Below are 21,424 nucleotides of genomic sequence, written 5' to 3'. Positions count from 1 at the left end.
TGTCTCGCTGTGTGAAAAGGCTTCACAACTTATTTTGAACCTTTATTTAACTAGGCAAGTCAGTTAAGAACAAATTATTATTTACAATGACAGCCTACCCCGGCCAAACCATCCCCTAACCCGGACGATGCTGGGACAATTGTGCGCCACCCTATAGGACTCCAGATCACAGCCAGTTGTGATACAGCCCGGAATCGACCCCGGGTCTGTAGTGACGCCTCTAGCACAGCGATGAAGTGCCTATAACCGCTGCGCCACTCAGGATCCCAGGGAGGGAGGGAGAGAGAGATGTGGAGGCTTTTTTTTGTTTCAACAAGGCTCCATCTAAGTTTGTCTCCATCTAATGGTCAGGTGATACAATGTCATTCAGGAAGTAGAATCCTGTAGTTAGGCTGTGTTTAGACTGGCAGCCCAATACTGATCTTTTTTTTCTTTTCACTAATTAGTCTTTGACCAATCAGATCAGCTCTGAATAGATCTGATGTGATTGGTCAAAAGACAAACACAGACCAATTAGTGAAAGAGAGATCAGAATTGAAGAGAGGAAGTCACATTGGGCCAGTGTCACCTCACCAACGTGGCAAGCTGTGCTGGTTCGTCATAGTGCCAACACTGGATTGACAGGTTTATCACAAAGAACTCCCCAGTAGAAATGTGTATCACAGCTGTTGCACTGGAGAAACACAGCAGTGTGTTCATTGTTGTCCAAAGTTCATTTAGCTGAAGCGTGGAACAGACTGAGCCAGTAAAATAATGCACTAGGGTAGTGTGCTATATTGCTCCTGTCTAACGTGTCAGCGATACAGGGCTGACAACTATGACTACTTTATTGCCAAGCTAGAAGGGTTTTAGAGTGAGGAATGTAGTCTATTTTCCAGGGCTAAAAACACCAAAGCCTGATCATAAAATATTCCAAAGTAGCTCTCAAGTAAGCACTTCTTAGGGCCTTTGAAAATGCGTATTCGGTTTGATCAGCATTTTCATTTGGCCATTTGTTTTTTGCTTGGTTTGATCCAGTCTCGGCCCAGGTCATATCACGTGGATGGTCGTGGTGTTGTCTCTGCTGCGTATACTCTAGTGCAGGGGTATTCAACTCTAACCCTACGAGGTCCGGAGTCTGCCGATTCTCTGTTCTACCTGATAATTAATTGCACCCACCTGGTGTCCCAGGTCTAAAAATCGATCCCTGGTTAGAGGGGAATAGTAAAAGCAGTGGAACTGGCTTCAAGGTCCAGAGTTGAATTTGAGGCCTCGAGTGATTTGGAGCTATTGTGTTCTCTGTTTTCCTAAATGCATTCTTCTCTGCTGTGGTAATCAAGGGGCCATGAAGGCAAAGGATGGGATAGCTTACAGCAGCATATGATGGAAAATGCTCCAGTAATAGGGTATTGTCATGCAAGCCACACCAAAATGAGTCGTTCTCATGCATGGATCTACTTGGATCCGCTCTACCAGGAAAACATGAAATTATGAGTTATTATAGTATTTTGCAATTGCGGCCATAAAATACAGTATATTTTATCATGTTTACAAGGTAATTGATTTGACCGAAATCACAGAGAAAAGAGCAAAGACACGAAATGGAGAATATCTAAAGATGAACTATATCAAGATAAACAACTGGGGTTTCTTTGTGGAGAAAAAAAAAATACTGTTTATCATTATACAGCAACCTATAAAAATCAGCCATGAACCAAAACAAGGTTAACATCTTAGCCATTTATTGTTTAACACAAGAAAGAGTCGACTTTTCAAGGTAAGAAAAAATAACATTACAATTTAAAACCAAGTGTACTTCAACAAACAGCGTCATCTCCGTCTGCAAGGGAGCCGTCCTTCCATACTGTGTGAAGTAAGTACACAGAACTAAAATATAGAATCAATCTCTATCTTCAGTGTAAGGCTTTTGGGTGGGATTCTGTGTCATTAATGTCATGATGCATTTCCTGTGATGCGTATCCTGTTCCATCTCCAGGCAGTGCCACCTACTGTTAGTATGAAAAGGGACAGATCGGAATGAACCCAACACAAAACAACCAAATATTGTTGATAGTGGAAATCCTCAGTGACATTAATAAAACATGAATGCAACATTGTGAGAACGTGCAAGGATAACTGGGCTGTGGAAGCCAGGCAGTGTGGGGTAATTTGTGCTAAATCTCCTGCTACTCTTTAACGCCTGTAGGGAACGTAATGGAGGGGGCCACAATGGCAACGGAGTAGGAAAAATATATCAGTGACCTTTAACCTTAAGATATCAATCACCTTTATGTCTATCTGAAGGTAAATCAGATGGGGTTGGAAAGATGGAAGACATTTCAGTGAAAGTGAAGGGAAACTTGGGGAAGGCGGCGTCGGCATATTAACTGTTGAGTGTTTATAATAAAAAGAGCAGCATTTATTAGTACAGCAAAATAATCAAAGTATGAGACAAGAAACTACCCACTGGGCAAAAACTGGTTGAATAAATTCTCCAAAAATCTGTGATGACGTGGAAAACTGATTTACTTTTATTTTTTCAAATCCAAAGGGAATTTCATTTGGTTTCCACTCGACTTTTAACCTAAATCCAATGACATGGTGACATTTGTTGTTGAATTCACGTTCGTTGACAACTCAACCAAATGCAAATCAAAACTAGACGTTGAACTGACGTCTGTGCCCAGTGGGTAACACCACACACACACACGGTGATCATTGAAATGCACATTAACAATAAAACCATACCCATTATTTCATTTTCTCTTTACAAACAGCATACTTGAACACACAAAGATACTACATTACTATAGGGCTGATTAAATACCTTTCGTTATGGTAAAATGCAGTGACTCACAATGGCCAGAGTGCAGTTACTGTAAAATACCTCCGAACTTATTAGCACCAGTGGTAAAGATGAGCAAAAAGAAAGATATCAAATTCTGATATGCTCAAAACATCAGGGAGATTATATTATACTAACAATTGGTCAGAGAAAGAGATTTTGTTTATTAACAAGTAATCTAAAATATATATGTCAAAATGATTGGCACCCCTGTTTTCAGTACTCCAGCACCCTCCCCTTGCGAGGATTACAACACAAAACATGTTAGAAAAAAGCTTCATGACATTGGAGAACACATGTTGGGAGGGATCTGAGACCATTCAGACATTCATACAGAGTTTTTCCAGATCCTTGATATCCTTCCCCTGCTCTTATTCAAACCACAGGTTTTCAATGGGGTTCAAGTCTGGAGACAGATGGCCATTGCAAAATGTTGATATTGTGGTCAATTAACTATTTTGATGTGTGCTTGGGGTTATTGTCTTGCTGGAAGATCCACAGCCTTCTGGTAGAAGCAACAATATTGTGGGCTAAAATGTCCTGGTAATGGGTAAGGTTCATGATGACCCAGGACCAGTGGAAGCAAAATAGCCCCATAACATCAACGACCCACCACCATATTTTACACTAGGTACAGTATGAGCTTGCTAAACGGAATTGTCAAGTAGATTAAAACCGGTGCTATGGTCAGATGCCTATTTTTTTTTTAAATACTTTTTTTGTATTATTTTTGTTAAAAATCTCTTACTCTTACTTACTCAGATCATACAATAATTTCAAAATGTTTGAGCATCTTTATCAAGGGTGCCAATAATTTGAGGTGACTGGAAATATCCCTCATATAGATGAGGAATATCACATTTCCCATTCCTGACATTACAACACATAGCAAAACCATAAGCACAGAGATGTTGTAACATTAACACATTGACAATTCAATAGTATATTATATTCAAGAGTGAATATCCAGTACATCAGGGTTAGGCAACCCTGTTCTTGGAGGGCCGCAGGTACTGCAGGATTTTGTTCCAACAAGGCAACAAGGCACCACACCTGGCCAACAGGCCTAACTGATCAGTTCAGTGATTACCTAAATTCAACACACCTGGTCTTCCAGGTTGGTAAATCAAAAACACAACGTGCCTGCAGCACTCGAGGACCAGGGTTGCCTCCCCCTGCAGTACATCAATGACATATCATTCAAAAATAGACAAGAAAAATGGTCCCACTTCAGTCCATGTTTTACAATAACCTCAACTGTATAATAGACACAGCAGAAACCAGGAGTAACGATAATTGGCAAATAAAGTGTCAGCTTAACAGCATTACCATTATTTAATAAATTGTGCAAAAACATTTGAAACAGCAGGGGACACTGTTTTCCCTATCCTTCAACACATTAACAGAAGGGTGTGTTTGATGCTGATCTATGGATCTGGTTCAATGTATTTTACAACCCCTTATGCATGTTATAATGTTAACCCTTTAACCTAATTTGTGGTAAAGCAAATACTAAAAAAAGGACTATCGCTAGGCTGTAGGCAGTTAAAATGCTGAAACAAATAAATAATAACCCTCATCTTAGAACAATACACCAAAATTCTCCAAATGGGTTAAATAGCTGAACCTTTCATTTGTAATCAATAAGGTTTGAATGACCCCCTCCCAATTTTTTTTTTTTTTAAATGTCTCCAACAGTGTCTTGTTGTCTATTGTTGGTCAGTAGGAAAACAGCCTCATGGTATATTGGCCTGATAGAACAACAGAGAAAACAAAGCCAGTCAAACAGCTACTATAGGCTGCTTGGCACAGGAAATCTATGAAATACGTTTGTGTTGACGGCATAAAAGGTTCTCAGTAACTACAGTGGGTTAGGTTGTTCTCCAGATCATACAGGAATGTTATAGAGATCCTTCCGGAATATCGTTTTGTTTTTAAAATGGATTAATTAGGGGGGGAAAAAAATGCAATTTTGTGCAGTTTTCATGATGGTGCTTATAAATAGTAGTGTGACAGAGGAGGCTGGTGCTATAAGAGGACGGGCTCATTGTATTGGCTGGAATGGAATCCATGGACCTCCATATGTTTGATACCATTCCATTCCAGCCATTACAATGAGCCCGTGCTCATAGTGCTCCTCCCACCAGCCTCCTCGTTGACTTGTCAATGATAAGTTAAGCTGGGGTCAGAGTATAGAGCATCCGAGTCAGAGAGAACATCCCATCAGTCATCAGCATGAGTCACAGAATCAATAGATTCAAATAAAAATAGATCTACAATCCCTCCATTGATCTCCATGTATATCCCCAACAGAACGCAGAGGGAAAAGCATGAAGGCATCTTTAAATACAGATATTGGAATATAGGAGGAATGTAGAAGAGTTAGTAGAGGACTGAGTGATCTAATGTTGACATAAGAACTACAGTAGAAGTGCTACAGTGATATACACATGTACTAACGATACTTACACATTATAGACACATTGCTCTACATTCATATATGTCAATGCTTAAATATGTATATACATGTATAATATTTCTATGTATATAGATGTATAAAATGAGGAATAGATGATGCCGTATGACATAACGTAACCTCGTTTTCAGAGTTCATTTTCTCAGACAGAGAGAACTATTTCCACTTCTATTCATTCCACCCATGGATGCACCAATAAGCCCGTAGGCCTCTATGATGAGCGACTGAGCTCTATCGGATTTGACACATGGGAAGAACCGGGTGAACTAACTGTGGCTATGCTAGACCCCTCTTTAGTACATCGTTTCCAAAATGGAGTGATGATGGTTCGTTAGGACTCGCTGTCCCTGTTAGTGGGGCTGGATCCAGTGACTGTCTCACACTTGACCATGAAGTTAAGTCAAAGACAACTCCGGATGCAACAGGGACATTTGAGGGGTAAACCGGGGTAAACCGGGGTAAACCCCCCCCCCTCCCCCTGAGCTTACCTGGAGCCTTTGGTCTTGCCATTGATTCTAATGTCATTTAAAGACAGAAATTGTTTCAGAAAGCTGTAGAGCCTTCCACAATTCATTTCAATTCATGTGCAACTGTATGTGCAACACCGGTTATAATCATTTCTGAGACGTTTCTCTCTTGGTTGTGATCATATATTATAAACTGGGTGGTTTGATCCCTGAATGCTGATTGGCTGAAATACGTGGTATATTAGACCATATACCACATTTATTTTGACTGATCTAATTACGTTTGTAACCAGTTTATAATAGCAATAAAGCACCTAGGGGGTTTGCGGTATATGGCCAATATACCACGGCTAAGGGCTTTATCCAGGCACTCTGGGTTGCGTTGTGCGAAAGAACATCCCGTAGCCGTGGTATATTGGCCATATACCACACCCCCTCGTGCCTTATTGCTTAAATATATACTTCAATAGGATGGCAGGGCATTGAGACATACAGTATACTGCAATGTACTAATAAAGACAAACAGAAAAGCCTTGGGAGTTCACCTCCAAATTGGCATAACATTAGTATGCACATATTGGTTCAAGGCAGTTGACATATAACGGCCAATTCTGGCATTGATTGACAGTGGAGCTGTATATCTATGGGATGGACACAACGACGGATGTGCACTTTGGAATTGGCAGTGGGTACCTGTCTGGCATGGTAAGTGCGTTTTCCTTTGTAAATTGGTTCCATCCCTGTAAATGCACACAAAGAAAGTGTGCTGCTGCTTGCTTCTACATAGACATGATGTGTGTGTGTGTTGCTGCTTGCTTCTACATAGACATGATGTGTGTGTGTGTTGCTGCTTGCTTCTACATAGACATGATGTGTGTGTGTGTTGCTGCTTGCTTCTACATAGACATGATGTGTGTGTGTGTTGCTGCTTGCTTCTACATAGACATGATGTGTGTGTGTGTTGCTGCTTGCTTCTACATAGACATGATGTGTGTGTGTGTTGCTGCTTGCTTCTACATAGACATGATGTGTGTGTGTGTTGCTGCTTGCTTCTACATAGACATGATGTGTGTGTGTGTTGCTGCTTGCTTCTACATAGACATGATGTGTGTGTGTGTTGCTGCTTGCTTCTACATAGACATGATGTGTGTGTGTGTTGCTGCTTGCTTCTACATAGACATGATGTGTGTGTGTGTTGCTGCTTGCTTCTACATAGACATGATGTGTGTGTGTGTTGCTGCTTGCTTCTACTTAGACATGATGTGTGTGTGTGTGTGTGTTGCTGCTTGCTTCTACTTAGACATGGTGTGTGTGTGTGTGTGTGTGTGTGTGTGTGTGTTGCTTCTACTTAGACATGATGAGTGTGTGTGTTTGTGACATCTTGGGGACATCTTGGGGAGCCAGTCTCTATGGAATGTTTGTTTTTTTATACACCAAATTAGCCCACCCAACACTACCCATGACACTTCCTTGTGTGATGTCAGGGTGCTTCATTGTCACACCCAATCAGGAATAGTCTAAATGTCCCAAAACATTCCAGACTGGTCAGAGATCATTTTGTTGGTGTCATGACATCATTGTAGTCCGACAGTCCCGGCAGTGGGATTCTGTTTAATGATTGTGCTATAATATATTATTTGTACTCTTCCGACTCTCTTCCGACTTCAGAGCTCCAAGTGGAACACAGAGAGCAATGTTCAGTGTTTTAAACATATGGTCTAAGGAATGCTTCATTGGTCAAGTCAAAACTTCACACACAAAACATTGGGGTTGTGTGTGCCAGCGGTGGGACGTATGCTTATGGAATCTACAGAGAGAAGATGGTTAGATGGATGCCTGCATGCCCCAGGTATCCTCTTTTCCACCCCTCCACCCCTCGGCCTAACATTCTTCCCCCACTATCGGAACAGGTTGGGGTTTAGACAAATGTACCCAAGGAGACCAGCAGAGCGAGAGACAGAGAGCGAGAGACAGAGTGAAGGTGAGAAAGAGGACGGAAGCATGACAGATAGGAGAGTTTGTGTGAGAGAGAGTTATTGTGTGACTGTCATCATGTATGTACAGTGCATGCATGTTACATGTATGTGCATGTGTGTGAGACGTTTGGCGGTCAGAGTGGATTGAGTCAGGTTGTCTCCTATGGAAGGCAGAATAGGAGGGTTTGGGTCTCTCTCCCTCTCTTACTTTGTCTTTAACCTGGCAGCCATGACTGGCATCACCCCATTCAACTTGCCCTCTTTTGCCAGCTTCTCGTTGAGTTGGCACAGCTGGCGCAGAAAGCCGTCATTGGGGCCGATCTCTCTCTTCAGCCTCACCGTGGCAACCGCCACCCGGGCGTCCAGGTTGTGGCGCAGCATGAGGTAAGCGATGACAATGGTGGGCGAGCGGCTGTAGCCCTCTCGGCAGTGGACGTACACCTTCCCTGATGGACACAGACAGACACTCAGGGCTACATCCCAATTCTCCTCAATGGCCCCCTTGACTCAACTCCTTAATGAACACTAATAGTTGAGAGGACTGGATAGTGTTCCACTATACTGCTTAAACCCATCAAATGCTTTCAGATCAGTGGTCTTGAAGGAATGGACACAATGGATATGTAAGCTACGCATGCATTTGTGTGTGCATAAATACACTCAACATCCCACTCCTCAACTCATGTATTTATTATCGACCTCCCTACTCCCCAGGAGGAATACGGTGCCAACTTCACTGAGAAGCCAATCTGCTCGTGCTCAATTCCGATATGCCGACTCTGCAGTGTTTGAAACCTGACACCGCGCCCAGCGTCTCGGGGCTCTTGCCATTTAAGTGACCTCTGTCCAATCCCCAATCACCCTGCCTCCCGCCAATCAATCCAGGGCTGACTGTAGACGCTCAGAACTAACACACGGAATCAGCTGTTCATCGCTTCACACACACACACACACACAAGCTCCGTCCCTGACCTTTCCACAGCTCAGCAGGGGGTCACAAAATGTCACTGATCAAGGTTACAGCAAGACACTATATCCACCCGAGTGAGCTGGTGTTCCGGCTTGTTGGAAAGATAAGTGTCCTCCTCCTCTTCTACTGTAGCCACTGTGATTGACTGGGGTGTAGACGCTGCTGCTGCCAAATTGCTCGGGAATTAAGACGCTTTATAATTGTTCCGCTGTGTCAAAGATTACATTAAATCAATGCCATAAAACACAGGGTTCAGGGCTCCAATTAAATAGGCCCCGAGGGTATGTCAACACCCCAGTAATGTTTTGGGAGAGAGTAGCCAGAGTTGTAGTCAGAGATGGATGGCTGTTCTTGTTCTTTCGGTCTACAGAGGCTGGTATGAGTTAGAGGGGTTTGGTTGAAGTGAATGGCACTCCCTTTATCTTTTGTTGTTCGGCTTCCCTGCTAGATTTCCCTTTGTTTTGTCTTGGTTGGTGCTCTGTTACAAATCTCCGACACATATTTTAAATAGTACTGTCAAACGCATTCAATGTGCTGTTCAATGCAAGGTTTCAAACAGTGTCATGGTAATTTATCACATCAAAATGGCCCTCTTGAAGTGACATCTTCTAAGCATATTTTACTGGAACACAGCGCAAAGGAAAAAGGATGTGTGCCAAACCGGTGTCTGTGCTTGCTCTCTCTGGAAAAATGTGGAGTGTCTGGTTTGGTCCAATAGATCCATCTATGATCACCACAAATTTTGCTAATCGAAACATCCGATGATATAGCAATGTGCAATAGGACTAGCCTGAGAAACCGTTTACAGCAATATCGCTTACCGGTGACAGAGAATGCATCATTAAACATGTTATACCCTGAAGGACCGTTTCTGTTACTCCTCTTCTCATAACAGACTTGGAGCAACAAGAGGTGGTCTACAGTTTTAACCAGGGGAACAAATATTTTGAAATGAGAAAAAATAAATAAACTGAGGGGAAACACCATACTGCTCTTTGACCAATAAGGGGCGATTGGCGCTCTATTTTACAGTACAGAAATAAAATCAGGTATTTGGCTTCTAAATTACATGGTGAAATGGTAAATACACAATAACGCATACAAAGTAAATACCTGTAGAAACAGTACCTTAAAATAAAGCTCCCCCAATTATTTACATCAGACAACCTACTGTAGAAGAGAGACAGAGACCGTATGGAGACCAATGCTAAAGGCATATCAATTCACCTCAGTCAACCATGTCCTGAAGTCAATTGAACTGGGCCTCTTCAATGTACATCACTATGGAATGCCAAACGGATTGTCACTTAGTCGAACAAACAGCTCAGTAACAACAGGCGGTAATGGCTGGAACGGAACATGGTTTCCATGTGTTTGATACCCTTCCATTCACTCCATTCCATCATTTACTATGAGCCGTCCTCCCCTCGCTAGCCTCCTGTGGTAAAAGAGAACCCAGAGTAATCAGTCTCACCTTTGCCATTGTTGTGTGCCAGAGCCTTCTCGATGAAGTCTGCCCCCTCCTCAAAAAATGTACTGAGGTTGAACTGAGGCTTGTCGTTGGCCTGGATGCCGTGGTAGGTGATGCCCGAGCCAGCATAGAACTCTGCGTTGGTGTTGACGTGCATGAAGGAGTTGCCCTCCGCCGCGTTCAGGATGTGGGTCACGCCCAGCTTCTGCAGACGCATCAGATTCTGGCCCACAAACCTGGGGAGGTAGACCATAGAAATAGATATTTCTATGAGGTAGACATCAGACATTGATTACGAATGGGCCACATCTGAGAACAGTGGCTTCCAGAGTCACTATTATCAGCTTTGTAGAGTAGCTACTCAAGGCAAGTTAGAGTAAATAAGCAATGGCTGTCAAACTAAACATCACAATGTACAAGGTTCCACAAAACCAAGTTTTAGCAGCTGACTGTTTTAAAACTACAGTCCAAAGTTGTCCCAAACCTGCTATTCAAGCCATTGTCCTAACACCATCTCAACGCCTCTCCAGCTTGTCACCCTAAATGTTCGGAGTTGCCACAGCACTCTTGTGTTGTGTTGAATGGGTTTTACTGCATGTTGATTTTCGCACCCAACACAGGCCACCCCATCTAGCCCGGTCTCAGACCTAGCTGTCGACGTGGCCTTGCTCTGCCATGGCTGGTTGGAGCTTGAACGGAATAAATGGTGGAGCCGCTTTTAGACAGTGGAGATGTCTGCCTATGTTAGTGCCCCCCCAGGGGACAGGGGAATGTCCGGAGCAATGGAGACATGCCAAGGAAAAGGAGATCTTGGGTGCTGCCCAGGGGAAGACAGAAAGCCATGGGCATCCTGAGCACTGACCGAAATAGGGCTACGAAACCCAGGGAGGTGGAAAGATAAGAAAGAGAAAGAAAAAATAAAATAAATGAAAAAAGGTCAAAGAAGAAGAGAGACAAAAGAAGATAAAAAAGAAAAAGAAAAAATTAAAAGGAAGAAAAGAAAAAATAAATAAAAGATGAAAAGATAAATAAAAAGAGAAAGAAAGAAAGGAAAGAAAATAAAAACTATATGGGGAGAGGAAAGAGTGCAGAGGGGGAGAGGAGAGAGAAAGAGAGATACAGATAGGGCCAGAGAGACAGAATGAAGGATAGAGGGGTCGTGTCCAAAATGCCAGGATGTCATACTCATTTCGGCTTTTCATCGAGTAGAATTCACAGCACACTACTAAGGAAGATAATCGTCTTTTTACACTCCAGTGTGTTTGACAACAGCTGATAATCAGAATAGGGGACGTGCTCTACAAAAATAAACTAAATTGTGGGGAATTGCGCATTAGATGACGTCTTCTCAGCATGTTTGAGTAGCATGTTTGTTGCTTACTGCATACGTTTTTACTAAACAGTACATTCTAAATAGAATGTGGTATGATTAGTACACAGCATGTCATTTTAGTAAGTAGTAGGAAAGACAGATTTCAGACAAGGCCATGAAGAGAAGAGAGGCTAGAGCGCTCCAGCTCCACTCCAGTGACTGCATCTCCATCTACTCAACTTCCAGACAACTATACATCTCTTTCTGCTCTCCTCCATCTCTGCTCCCTTCCTTCTCCAGTTGTATTCATGCGTTTCCCTATTGCACTATTGCAGTTTAGTTTCAACTCATGGCCACTATGGGGCACAGATTTATCACATGATCAAGGGTACAAATTCAACCCTGACAGAAAATACCCCCCCCCCCCCAAAAAAAAAATATATATATATATTGGGTAGGACAGGATGGTAGCTATGACCTGAAACCATTATCTCTCCAGTTGCCAGTTCAGACACCCTACCTGGTATTTAAACTAGCCACCTTCCAGATACTCCTATCACTGGGTATATACAGTGCCTTCAGAAAGTATTCTCACCTCTTTACTTTTTCCACACTTTGTTGTGTAAAAGCTGGAATTTAAAATGGAGTGTTTTTGGTCTCTGGTCTACACACACACACAATACTCCATAATGTCAAAGTGGAATTATGTTTTATTTAATTTTTTACAAATGAATAAAAATGAAAAGCTGAAATGTCTTGAGTCAATAAGTATTCTAAGCCCTTTGTTATGGCCTAAATAAGTTCAGGAGTAAAAATGTGCTTAACAAGTCACATAATAAGTTGCATGGACTCACTCTGTGTGCCATAATAGTTAACATTATTTGTGAATGATTACGTCATCTCTGTACCCAACACGTACAGATCACGTAAGGTCCCTTAGTCGAGCAATGAATTTCAAACTACAAAGACCAGAGAGTTTTTGCCAATGCCTTGCAAAGATGAGCACCTATTGGTAGATGGGTAAAAAAAAGCAGACATTGAATATCCCTTTAAGCATGGTGTAGTTATTAATGACACTTTGGATGGTGTATCAGTACACCCAGTCACCACTAAGATATCGCCGTCCTTCCTAACTCAGTTGCCGAAGAGGAAGGAAACCGCTCAGGGATTTCACCATGAGGTCAATGATTACTTCAAAACAGTTACAGAGCTTAATAGCTGCGATAGGACAAAACTGAGGATGGATCAACAACATTGTAGTTACTCGACAATACCAACCTAATTAACAGAGTGAAAATAAGGAAGCTTATACAGAAAATCATAGAGGAAAACCTGGTTCGTTCTGTTTTCCTCTAGACACTGGGAGATTAATTTACCTTCAGTAGGACAATAACCGGAGATAGTGAGAAGATAGTGAATGTTCCTAAGTGGCCGAGTGACAGTTTTTTGATACATATATATTTTTTTATATTGCAGATAGATTGTGGCTTCCCTCAATGTAATTGTCAGCATCATTTCCAATCCCCCATATATTTGTAGGTATATATTAGACACACACACACACACACACTACCAGTCAAACATTTGGACACAACTACTCATTCAACGGTTTTTCTTTATTTTTTTTACATTGTAGAATAATAGTGAAGATATAAAAACTATGAAATAACACATATGGAAGTAGTAACCAAAAAAGGGTTATAAAATATATTTGGATTTGTGTATTTGAGATTCTTCAAAGGAGTCCCCCTTTGCTTTGATGACAGCTTTGCACACTCTTGGCATTCTCTGAACCAGCTTCATGAGGTAGTCACCTGGAATGCATTTAAATTCAACAGATGTGCCTTTTTAAAAGTTAATTGGTGGAATGTATTTTCTTCTTAATGCATTTGAGCCAATCAGTTGTGTTGTGACAAAGTAGGGGTGTATTACAGAAGATAGCCCTATTTGGTAAAAGACCAAGTTCATATTAGGATAAGAACAGCTCAGACAATTCTTAAAGACATAAAGGTCAGTCAATCCGGAAAATGTCAAGAACTTTGAATGTTTCTTCAAGTGCAGTCGGAAAAACCATCAAGCGCTATGATGAAACTGGTTCTTATGAGGACCACCACATGAAAGGAAGACCCAGTTACTTCTGCTGCAGAGGATACGTTCATTAGTTACCAGCCTCAGAAATTGAAGCCCAAATAAATGCTTCAGAGTTAAAGTAACAGACATCTCAACATCAATTGTTCAGAGGAGACTGCGTGAATCAGGCCTTGCGTCGAATTGCTGAAAAGAAACCACTACTAAAGAACACCAATAATAAGAAGAGCCTTGCTTGGTCCAAGAAATACAAGCAATTGATATTAGACCGGTTGAAATCTGTCCTTATGTCTGATGAGTCCAAATTTGAGATTTTTGGTTCCAACCGGTGTCTTTGTGAGATGCAGAGTAGGTGAACGGAGGACCTCAGCATGTGTGGTTCCCACTGTGAAGCATGGAGGAGGTGTGATGGTGCTTTGCTGGTGACACAGTCTGTGATTTATTTAGAATTCAAGGCACACTTAATCAGCATGGCTACCACAGCATTCTGCAGCGATACACCATCCCACCTGAGTGGCACTTAGTGGGACTATAATTTGTTTTTCAACAGGACAATGACCCAACACACCTTCAGGCTGTGTAAGGACTATTTGACCAAGAAGGAGAGTTTTTTTTATTTTACCTTTATTTAACCAGGTAGGCTAGTTAAGAACAAGTTCTCATTTACAACTGCGACCTGGCCAAGATAAAGCAAAGCAGTGCGACACAAATGACAAACATACATACAGTCAATAATACAATAGAGAAAGTCTATATATACAGTGTGCGCAAATGAGGTAGGATAAGGGGGGTGAGGCAATAAATAGGCCATAGTGGCAAAATTATTACAGTATGGCAAATTAAACACGGGGGTGATAGATGTGCAGAAGATGAGTGTGCAAGTAGCAGTACTGGGGTGCAAAGGAGCAAAAATAAATAATATGTTGATGAGGTAGTTGGGTGGGCTATTTACAGATTGGCTACTTACAGGTGCAGTGATCTGTGAGCTGCTCTGAGAGCTGATGCTTAAAGAGTGATGGAGTGCTGCATCAGATGACCTGGCAATCCACAAATCACCCAACCTCAACCCAATTGAGATGGTTTGGGATGAGTTGGACTGCAGGAAAAGCAGCCAACAAGTGCCCAGCATATGTGGGAACTCCTTCAAGACTGTTGGAAAAGCATTCCAGGTGAAGCTGGTTGAGAGAATGCCAAGCGTGTGCAAAGCTGTCATCAAGGCAATGGGTGGCTATTTGAAGAATCTCAAATATATTTTGATTTGTTTAACACTTTTTTGGTTACTACATGATTCCATATGTGGTATTTCATAGTTTTGATGTCTTCACTATTATTCTACAATGTAGAACATTGTAAAAATAAAGAAAAACCCTTGAATGAGTAGGTGTCCAAACTTTTGACTGGTACTGTATATATATATTTTTACCAACGTTCACATTTTTCTTACACTTTCACAGAGTATTTTGTGTAGATAGCTGACAAAAAAAAAAGACAAATAAACTTTGTAACACAACAAAATGTAGAAAAAGTCAAGGGGTGTGATTACTCTCTGAAGGCACTGTACCTACCTACTTAATTGAATACAGTTTCTGTTAATTGTACTTACTCTGCTCTACATCATCTCGCCCCCAAGTGCTCTACAGTTGGATAAGCATATCATCCGGCTCCAGGCAGGGGTGTGGAGAGGCTGAGTGACCCTGGATGGGTCCCCCGAGACAGGGGGTCAACACACCCACGCTGCCTTACGCTGCCGGGCTGACTAATAAAGATCCAGTCTGCCACCATCTTTCTTTATGACTGGGGATGAGGCAGCCCATCTGTCTGCCTGCCTGTAGGCCAAGGCTCCTCCGAGGTGCTGGAGCGATGGCTTCTGTACATGGGGCTCAGCCGCTCAGATCTGCCCACAGAGACCCATAACTCACACACACACCCTCTCGCTCTCCCCCTTGCGCTCTCTCGCTTTTTCTCTCCCCACTGTGTCTATCCATCTCTCTCCCTACTGTGTCTACCCTTTTTTCTTCTCTCTCTCGCTCTTCCTGCTGTGAGGCTTTGTCTATCTTGGTGGAGCCATGGAAGATTGCGGTCATATTTCTCCTGTAATGACGATGACTGTGTGAGAGGAAGGTGTGTGTGTGTGTGTCACATTGAGCATGTGTACAGTGCATGTATGCGTTTCAGAGTATGTACATATAAGCTCCTGAGTCTACAGATATAGCCAATATTACTTGAGCATCTATGCGTACGTGCGTCTGAATGTGAGTGTGTACACCAGTGCCTGCCCGCATGTGTGCATACCTGCTTGTGTGTGTGTGTGTGTTTACATGTCCTCCACTCTTACTCCTCCTCTCTGCAGTCCCAGTCTATCCATTATTAATACAAGCCTTTACAAAGAGCCAAAGTGTGCCATCAACCAGGGGCTGCCCAGCGCTTTTATATTAAAGCCTGAGTGGGCGTCGACGAAAGCATTTTAGCACACCTTACATCATGGCTCCCATCGACATCCGGGTTCCATGGATGGTGCTTTTTTTCCAGAGAGCAACTCACTACTCAAGTTTGTGTTACGAGCCTACTAGACTTTTCAAGCAGGGAGTGTTTTAACATGATAGCTTTAGAAGCTAACAGAGATCTGTTGGCAAATATTAAGAGCATTTTGGTGTCAAGGTCCCACATGTACAATGAAACTTAACTCATAATTAAATAATGACAACTATATGTTAAAATAAACAATATCTTCTATAATATATATATATATATTATGTTTTTTGTGTGAAAATTGATCAATCTGCCCCCTCAGACTTAATGGGCATGACACTGTGTGTGTGTGTGTCCCTTGTTTTAAATTAACAGCAGCCAGCTACTTATCAGCTTGAGCTATGTGGCAACAGTGGTCTAATCATCACACAGATTCTGTTGCAAAATGTTTAGTCTGTTTCCATTGGACAAATTCAGTTTCGTTACATTACGTTTGCCCTGTTTGCTTCCGCTTGGTTCTTAGAAACGGTAAACGGTTTCTGTAATGAATACACCCCTTCTCTGGCTGACCTTCAACATAGAACATGTGAGAAGCCACTGGTTCCTGTGGAACAGACAGTGGTGTGAGTGATCAGTGTGTCGACCCTAATCAATAGGCAATCCATACATCTTCCTGGTACCTCTGACATAAACCCTTTACTCTACTTTGGACGATGATGCACTTCAAGATATGAAGTCTATTTTAAGCATCAGTTGTTCTCTCACAAATACAATGAATATGGCAGAGAAATATCTTGTCATGAAATTGACTGTAAGCAGAAAGGATATACACATTCTATTTACTGTGCTGTCTCCAATATCTAAGGGTCTTCTTTACGCGTTTCAAAATAAAGGTAAAAAACCCAGATGACATTTAACCACTTAGAACATGACCGTTGTGTAAACTTAGTCGAAGACAAGATGTCTTGTCAATGTGTCAGTTGTCTCTTGGCCCGAGAGAGTGGCACAATCAAATTGATTTTGTTGTAACACAGAGATAATGTGCTTGCTTTCTATCCAGCTCACCCTCTTAATGCTCTCTTGGCAATGACTGGAGCCAAGTGATGGATATCATTAGACAAAAGGGAGAGACTTAGGAGTTTCCTGTACACGGGTAAAGGAAAACTATACAATCTATTATTGATTGTCAAATTCTGTATATTAAAGTTGCACTATTCAGAAATTGTTCCTCCATGTCCTGGTTACTAAAACTCAAATAGTTCGCCTAATTTCAGTTTATGTGACAAAATAAGCTGGTATAGTGTAGAGAATCATTGTACCATCTGAACCGCTGTGAAATATATTTTACATAACCAAATATATTGTTGTTTCAGCTGTTTGAAGCTGGTGTACATTTTGGTCAGGTCACCCAAAAAGTGACATATTGCCACTAAGACCGAGCTATTTCACGTTACTGTGCATGTCCTCAATGTGGATTTCTTTCACCCAAGTACATGCAAAACACACGCCATGCATGGACTTCATTCATGACATCTTATTCATAGTGTCTCGACTAGGTGTGTGTAGTGTTTGTGTGTTGGACTTTACATATACATTGGGGCTGACACACCTCCTACATGCGCACAGCATAAGGGATTACTAGGAACTGACCTTACTGGAATGGTGGGCTGTAAATTGTGGGGAAGACACGGCACCCTCATTACATAGTACACAGTCAACCAACCACATCGCATTTATAGCTGGGTTGTTCCACGAAATGAGTGCATTTTGCCTGCCTTGGATATTGTAGCCCTTTACACTCGTACCTGTATACGGGTCGAAAATGGCAGCGTAGTGGATGTACAGTAACATGCTATTCATGATGTCAGAGCTCTGGCTCTGCGCTTCAAAGCGCTGTATGGGTTTTGACTGACAGCCATTCTGAATTTGAGCACCGCACGCAACAAGAAGTTACCCCATCCCCCTGAGGGAAATTCTGTACATTAAGAGGACTATGTATTTTTAAAGATGAAACGTTGGGGATTATAATATATACCGCTTTGACGTCATACAAGCAAGCCAAACACAGAGAGTCCAAAATGTGCACTTCACATTTCCAAATCATAAAACTCATGTCATAATGTGTCAACGTTTCTGATCACTATGCTTGATGTACAGTTACAAGATGACATGTCGTCACACCCTGGGTTGTTCGGAACAGAATGAGCCTGTTCGTTTATTGGGAAGAAAAGTCACCCCGGCATATGCACCTGAATGCACTCATGACTTTCTATGCGCACCAAAATTACGATCTGTTTCTCTGATTTGCGTTGTGAAAGCCTAACACTGTAAGATCGTATACAGTGCATTCGGAAAGTATTCAGACCCCTTGACTTTCTCCACATTTTGTTACATCCTCATTCTAAAATGGATTAACTTGTTTTTTTCCCTCATCAATCTACACACAATACCGCATAATGAGAAATAAACAGGTTCAGCATTGTATCATAAAGGCCTGATTGGTGGAGTGCTGCAGAGATGGTTGTCCTTCTGGAAGGTTATCCCATCTCCACAGAGGAACACCAGAGCTCTGTCAGAGTGACCATCAGGTTCTTGGTCACCTCCCTGACCAAGGCCCTTATCGCCCAATTGCTAAGTTTGGGCGGGTGGCCAGCTCTAGGAAGAGCCTTGGTTGTTCCAAACTTCTTCTATTTAAGGATGATGGAGGCCACTGTGTTCTTGGGGACCTTCAGTGCTGCAGAAATGTTTTGGTACCCTTTCCTAGATCTGTGCCTTGACACAATCCTGTCTCGGCGCTCCACAGACAACTCCTTCGACCTCATGGCTTGGTTTTTGCTCTGACATGCACATTCAATTGTGGGACCTTATATAGACAGGTGTATGCCTTTCCAAATCATGTCCAATCAATTGAATTTACAACAGGTGAACTCCAACCAAGACGTAGAAACATCTCAATAATGATCAATGGGAAACCGGATGCACCTGAGCTCAATTTCGAGTCTCATATCAAAGGGTCTGAATACTTATGTAAATGTCATTTTTCAGTTTTTCCATTTTAGAATAAGGCTGAAAAGAACAAGGGTTCTGAATACTTTATGCACTGTAGAACACGTTGAAAATTCTATATTTTCAATCAGATATTTATTTTAATAAAGACTTGGTAATGTGCCAAAATTCAGCATTTTGACATGTCCCTCTATGCACCCTCTGACTTCTAAGAAGATTTTAACCCACTTAACCCCAACATTTCTCCAAATGTTTAACATTATTTTAAATACCAAGTTATTTTGTTACTTTGACAAAGTTATTCCTGAAGGTTATTATTTATTTCATGTGATTAGCAATTCATTTTATGGTCAACCCTGTTACATGATGAAAATGTTTATTTTTAAATTTAAAAAAATTCTGTCAAATTAGTCAAATCATAATGTAAAAGCAGGGGGGGCTGGTTCTACACTTTTTGGCAATTTTCTGGGGTTTGTGGTGTAAATCTTAGCGGGTTGAGCTTAACACATCAACCCTGTTACCCATACTGTAGATAGACAGACTAGAATTGTTTTAACAAATGCAATTTTCTTGTTAAGCTTGCATTACATTGCCCCTCCCTGTTGCACACAAGCTTCCTGTCCCAAGAGAAGTGATGGCTGATTATGCATTATTCTGACACTACTCAAAAGACACCTAATGGGTGGTACTACCAGTTAAGGGAATAGCATGAGAGACTGGTCTAGCCCTCCACTCCCCTTTGAGAGAGAGTGTGTGTGTGTGTGTGTGTGTGTGTGTGTGTGTGTGTGTGTGTGTGTGTGTGTGTGTGTGTGTGTGTGTGTGTGTGTGTGTAAAGGTAAGTGAGAGACCGAAGGTGTGTGGAGGGGTGTTATCAATTAAAAGGTGTTTCAATATCGGAAACAATATTGAAATCCCAAGTAGAGCCTTGGGGACCCGTGTGCATACATCAGCATTATTTATACAGGTGGAACTAAACTGATTGAAGAGCGAGTGCATTCGTTAAATAATAATGAGAATGTTTTTGACTCGTCTGCTTCATTCATTTAGGCTGCACAATGTCTAGTTCCCTCATCAATATAGCCTACATTGACACTCACAATCCAACAGTTTGAGAAAATTGTGTGTATGAATTCCATATCCGATTCTTTGTTTCGTACGAACATTTAAACCCAGATTATTTCAGCCCTGCTGTATATGTAAATGTCTAATATAATGGGGGCGTTGAATGAAACCGCGGGAGATCATCCACAGACTAGATGGTACCGATAATATAATGGAGTCGTTTCAAATAAAATCGGGCGTTTTGTACCGTCCTTCAAATACGAACGTTCGAGAGGGAACATGTGCCTCTAGAATATTCACTTTTTCCTTCATATACTCAGAGCAATGTGCCTCTAGAATATGCACTATTTCCTTAATCTATTCTGAGCGAGAGAACAGCCTCCTTCCATGCTCGTGACAAATATTATGAATGAAGATATTGCATATCAACACCAATCCCCTTCATACTGTTAGTTGTCAAATCCATTTGAATCCCAAAACACTTTTTATTGATGGTAGGTTGCTATAGCATTTGTTTCTGGAATTTTGCAATTTGTTAAATTGGAAAATATTCGTTTACAATAGGGTTTTAATTCATGGGTGTCAACAATGACATTCTATAGCCTGCAAATATTGATATACATTATTCTGACATTTTCTGTGCTCAATATTGCCATGAACGTGTATGTCTGAACAGATAGGGATGCGTTGCTAGGGACGATGAAGCAATAGGCTACCTGTCGGTGTCATCTGATAAATATAGTAGGTTACTGTTTGTTTAAAGGGGAAAAAAATAAACTATCGTGCACAGATTCCTCAGAATTTTGGTCAAATAAAAATGACTTACGCGTTACCAACGTATATTCTAGGGAAGACCTCGTTGAAATGCTGTGTTGGTAAACTGTAAAATCCGCTGCTGTTTGACAACAGCTCGTTCAGTTGTTGCACAGTAACCTCGTTATCTGGCACTGTGACTTCAGCCGGAGGTGGTGGTGGTGGTGGTTGTTGCTTTGCCGGGCTCGATTTCTTCATGGTTCCAGGCAGTCTCTCCCCGAACTGGCGAAGAAAAAAGTGTCAGATTGCTGCTAGACTCTGAGTCGTGTCAATTTCAGATTTTGCAGCATTTTATTCTCACTCGAGTCGTGTTGTGTACAAGGAGTCTGAATCGCACGCTCTCTCCGCTTGCAGACACACCCCACTCGCCCACCGGCGGTCAGACACTCCAGACAGGAATTGGTTGACGACAGCGGCACGCGCGCGCAAGGGTGGTAAACGAAGACGCTATAAACAAGGCAGAGAGGGCGCCATTGGAGAGACCACTCAA

The 21,424-nt window shown here is 41.8% G+C and overlaps 1 protein-coding gene across 1 annotated transcript; it reads right to left on the bottom strand.

Annotated features, from left to right (window-relative positions):
• Positions 1 to 7,706: 7,706 nt before the first annotated feature.
• On the bottom strand, positions 7,707 to 21,213 carry LOC139368053 (dual specificity phosphatase 3a). Its single transcript, XM_071106588.1, has 3 exons — positions 20,948 to 21,213; positions 10,188 to 10,420; positions 7,707 to 8,189 (listed from the first exon to the last, which is right to left on the bottom strand). Exons 1-3 carry the CDS (start codon positions 21,130 to 21,132, stop codon positions 7,948 to 7,950), a joined length of 660 nt encoding a protein of 219 aa, XP_070962689.1. The 5' UTR covers positions 21,133 to 21,213; the 3' UTR covers positions 7,707 to 7,947.
• Between the last annotated feature and the right edge of the window lie 211 nt (positions 21,214 to 21,424).

This window comes from Oncorhynchus clarkii, chromosome 16 (genome assembly GCF_045791955.1).
Source record: "Oncorhynchus clarkii lewisi isolate Uvic-CL-2024 chromosome 16, UVic_Ocla_1.0, whole genome shotgun sequence".
NCBI lineage: Eukaryota > Metazoa > Chordata > Actinopteri > Salmoniformes > Salmonidae > Oncorhynchus > Oncorhynchus clarkii.
The sequence above is the reverse complement of the archived record's forward strand: the minus strand, read 5'-3'. Positions and strand labels throughout refer to the sequence as shown.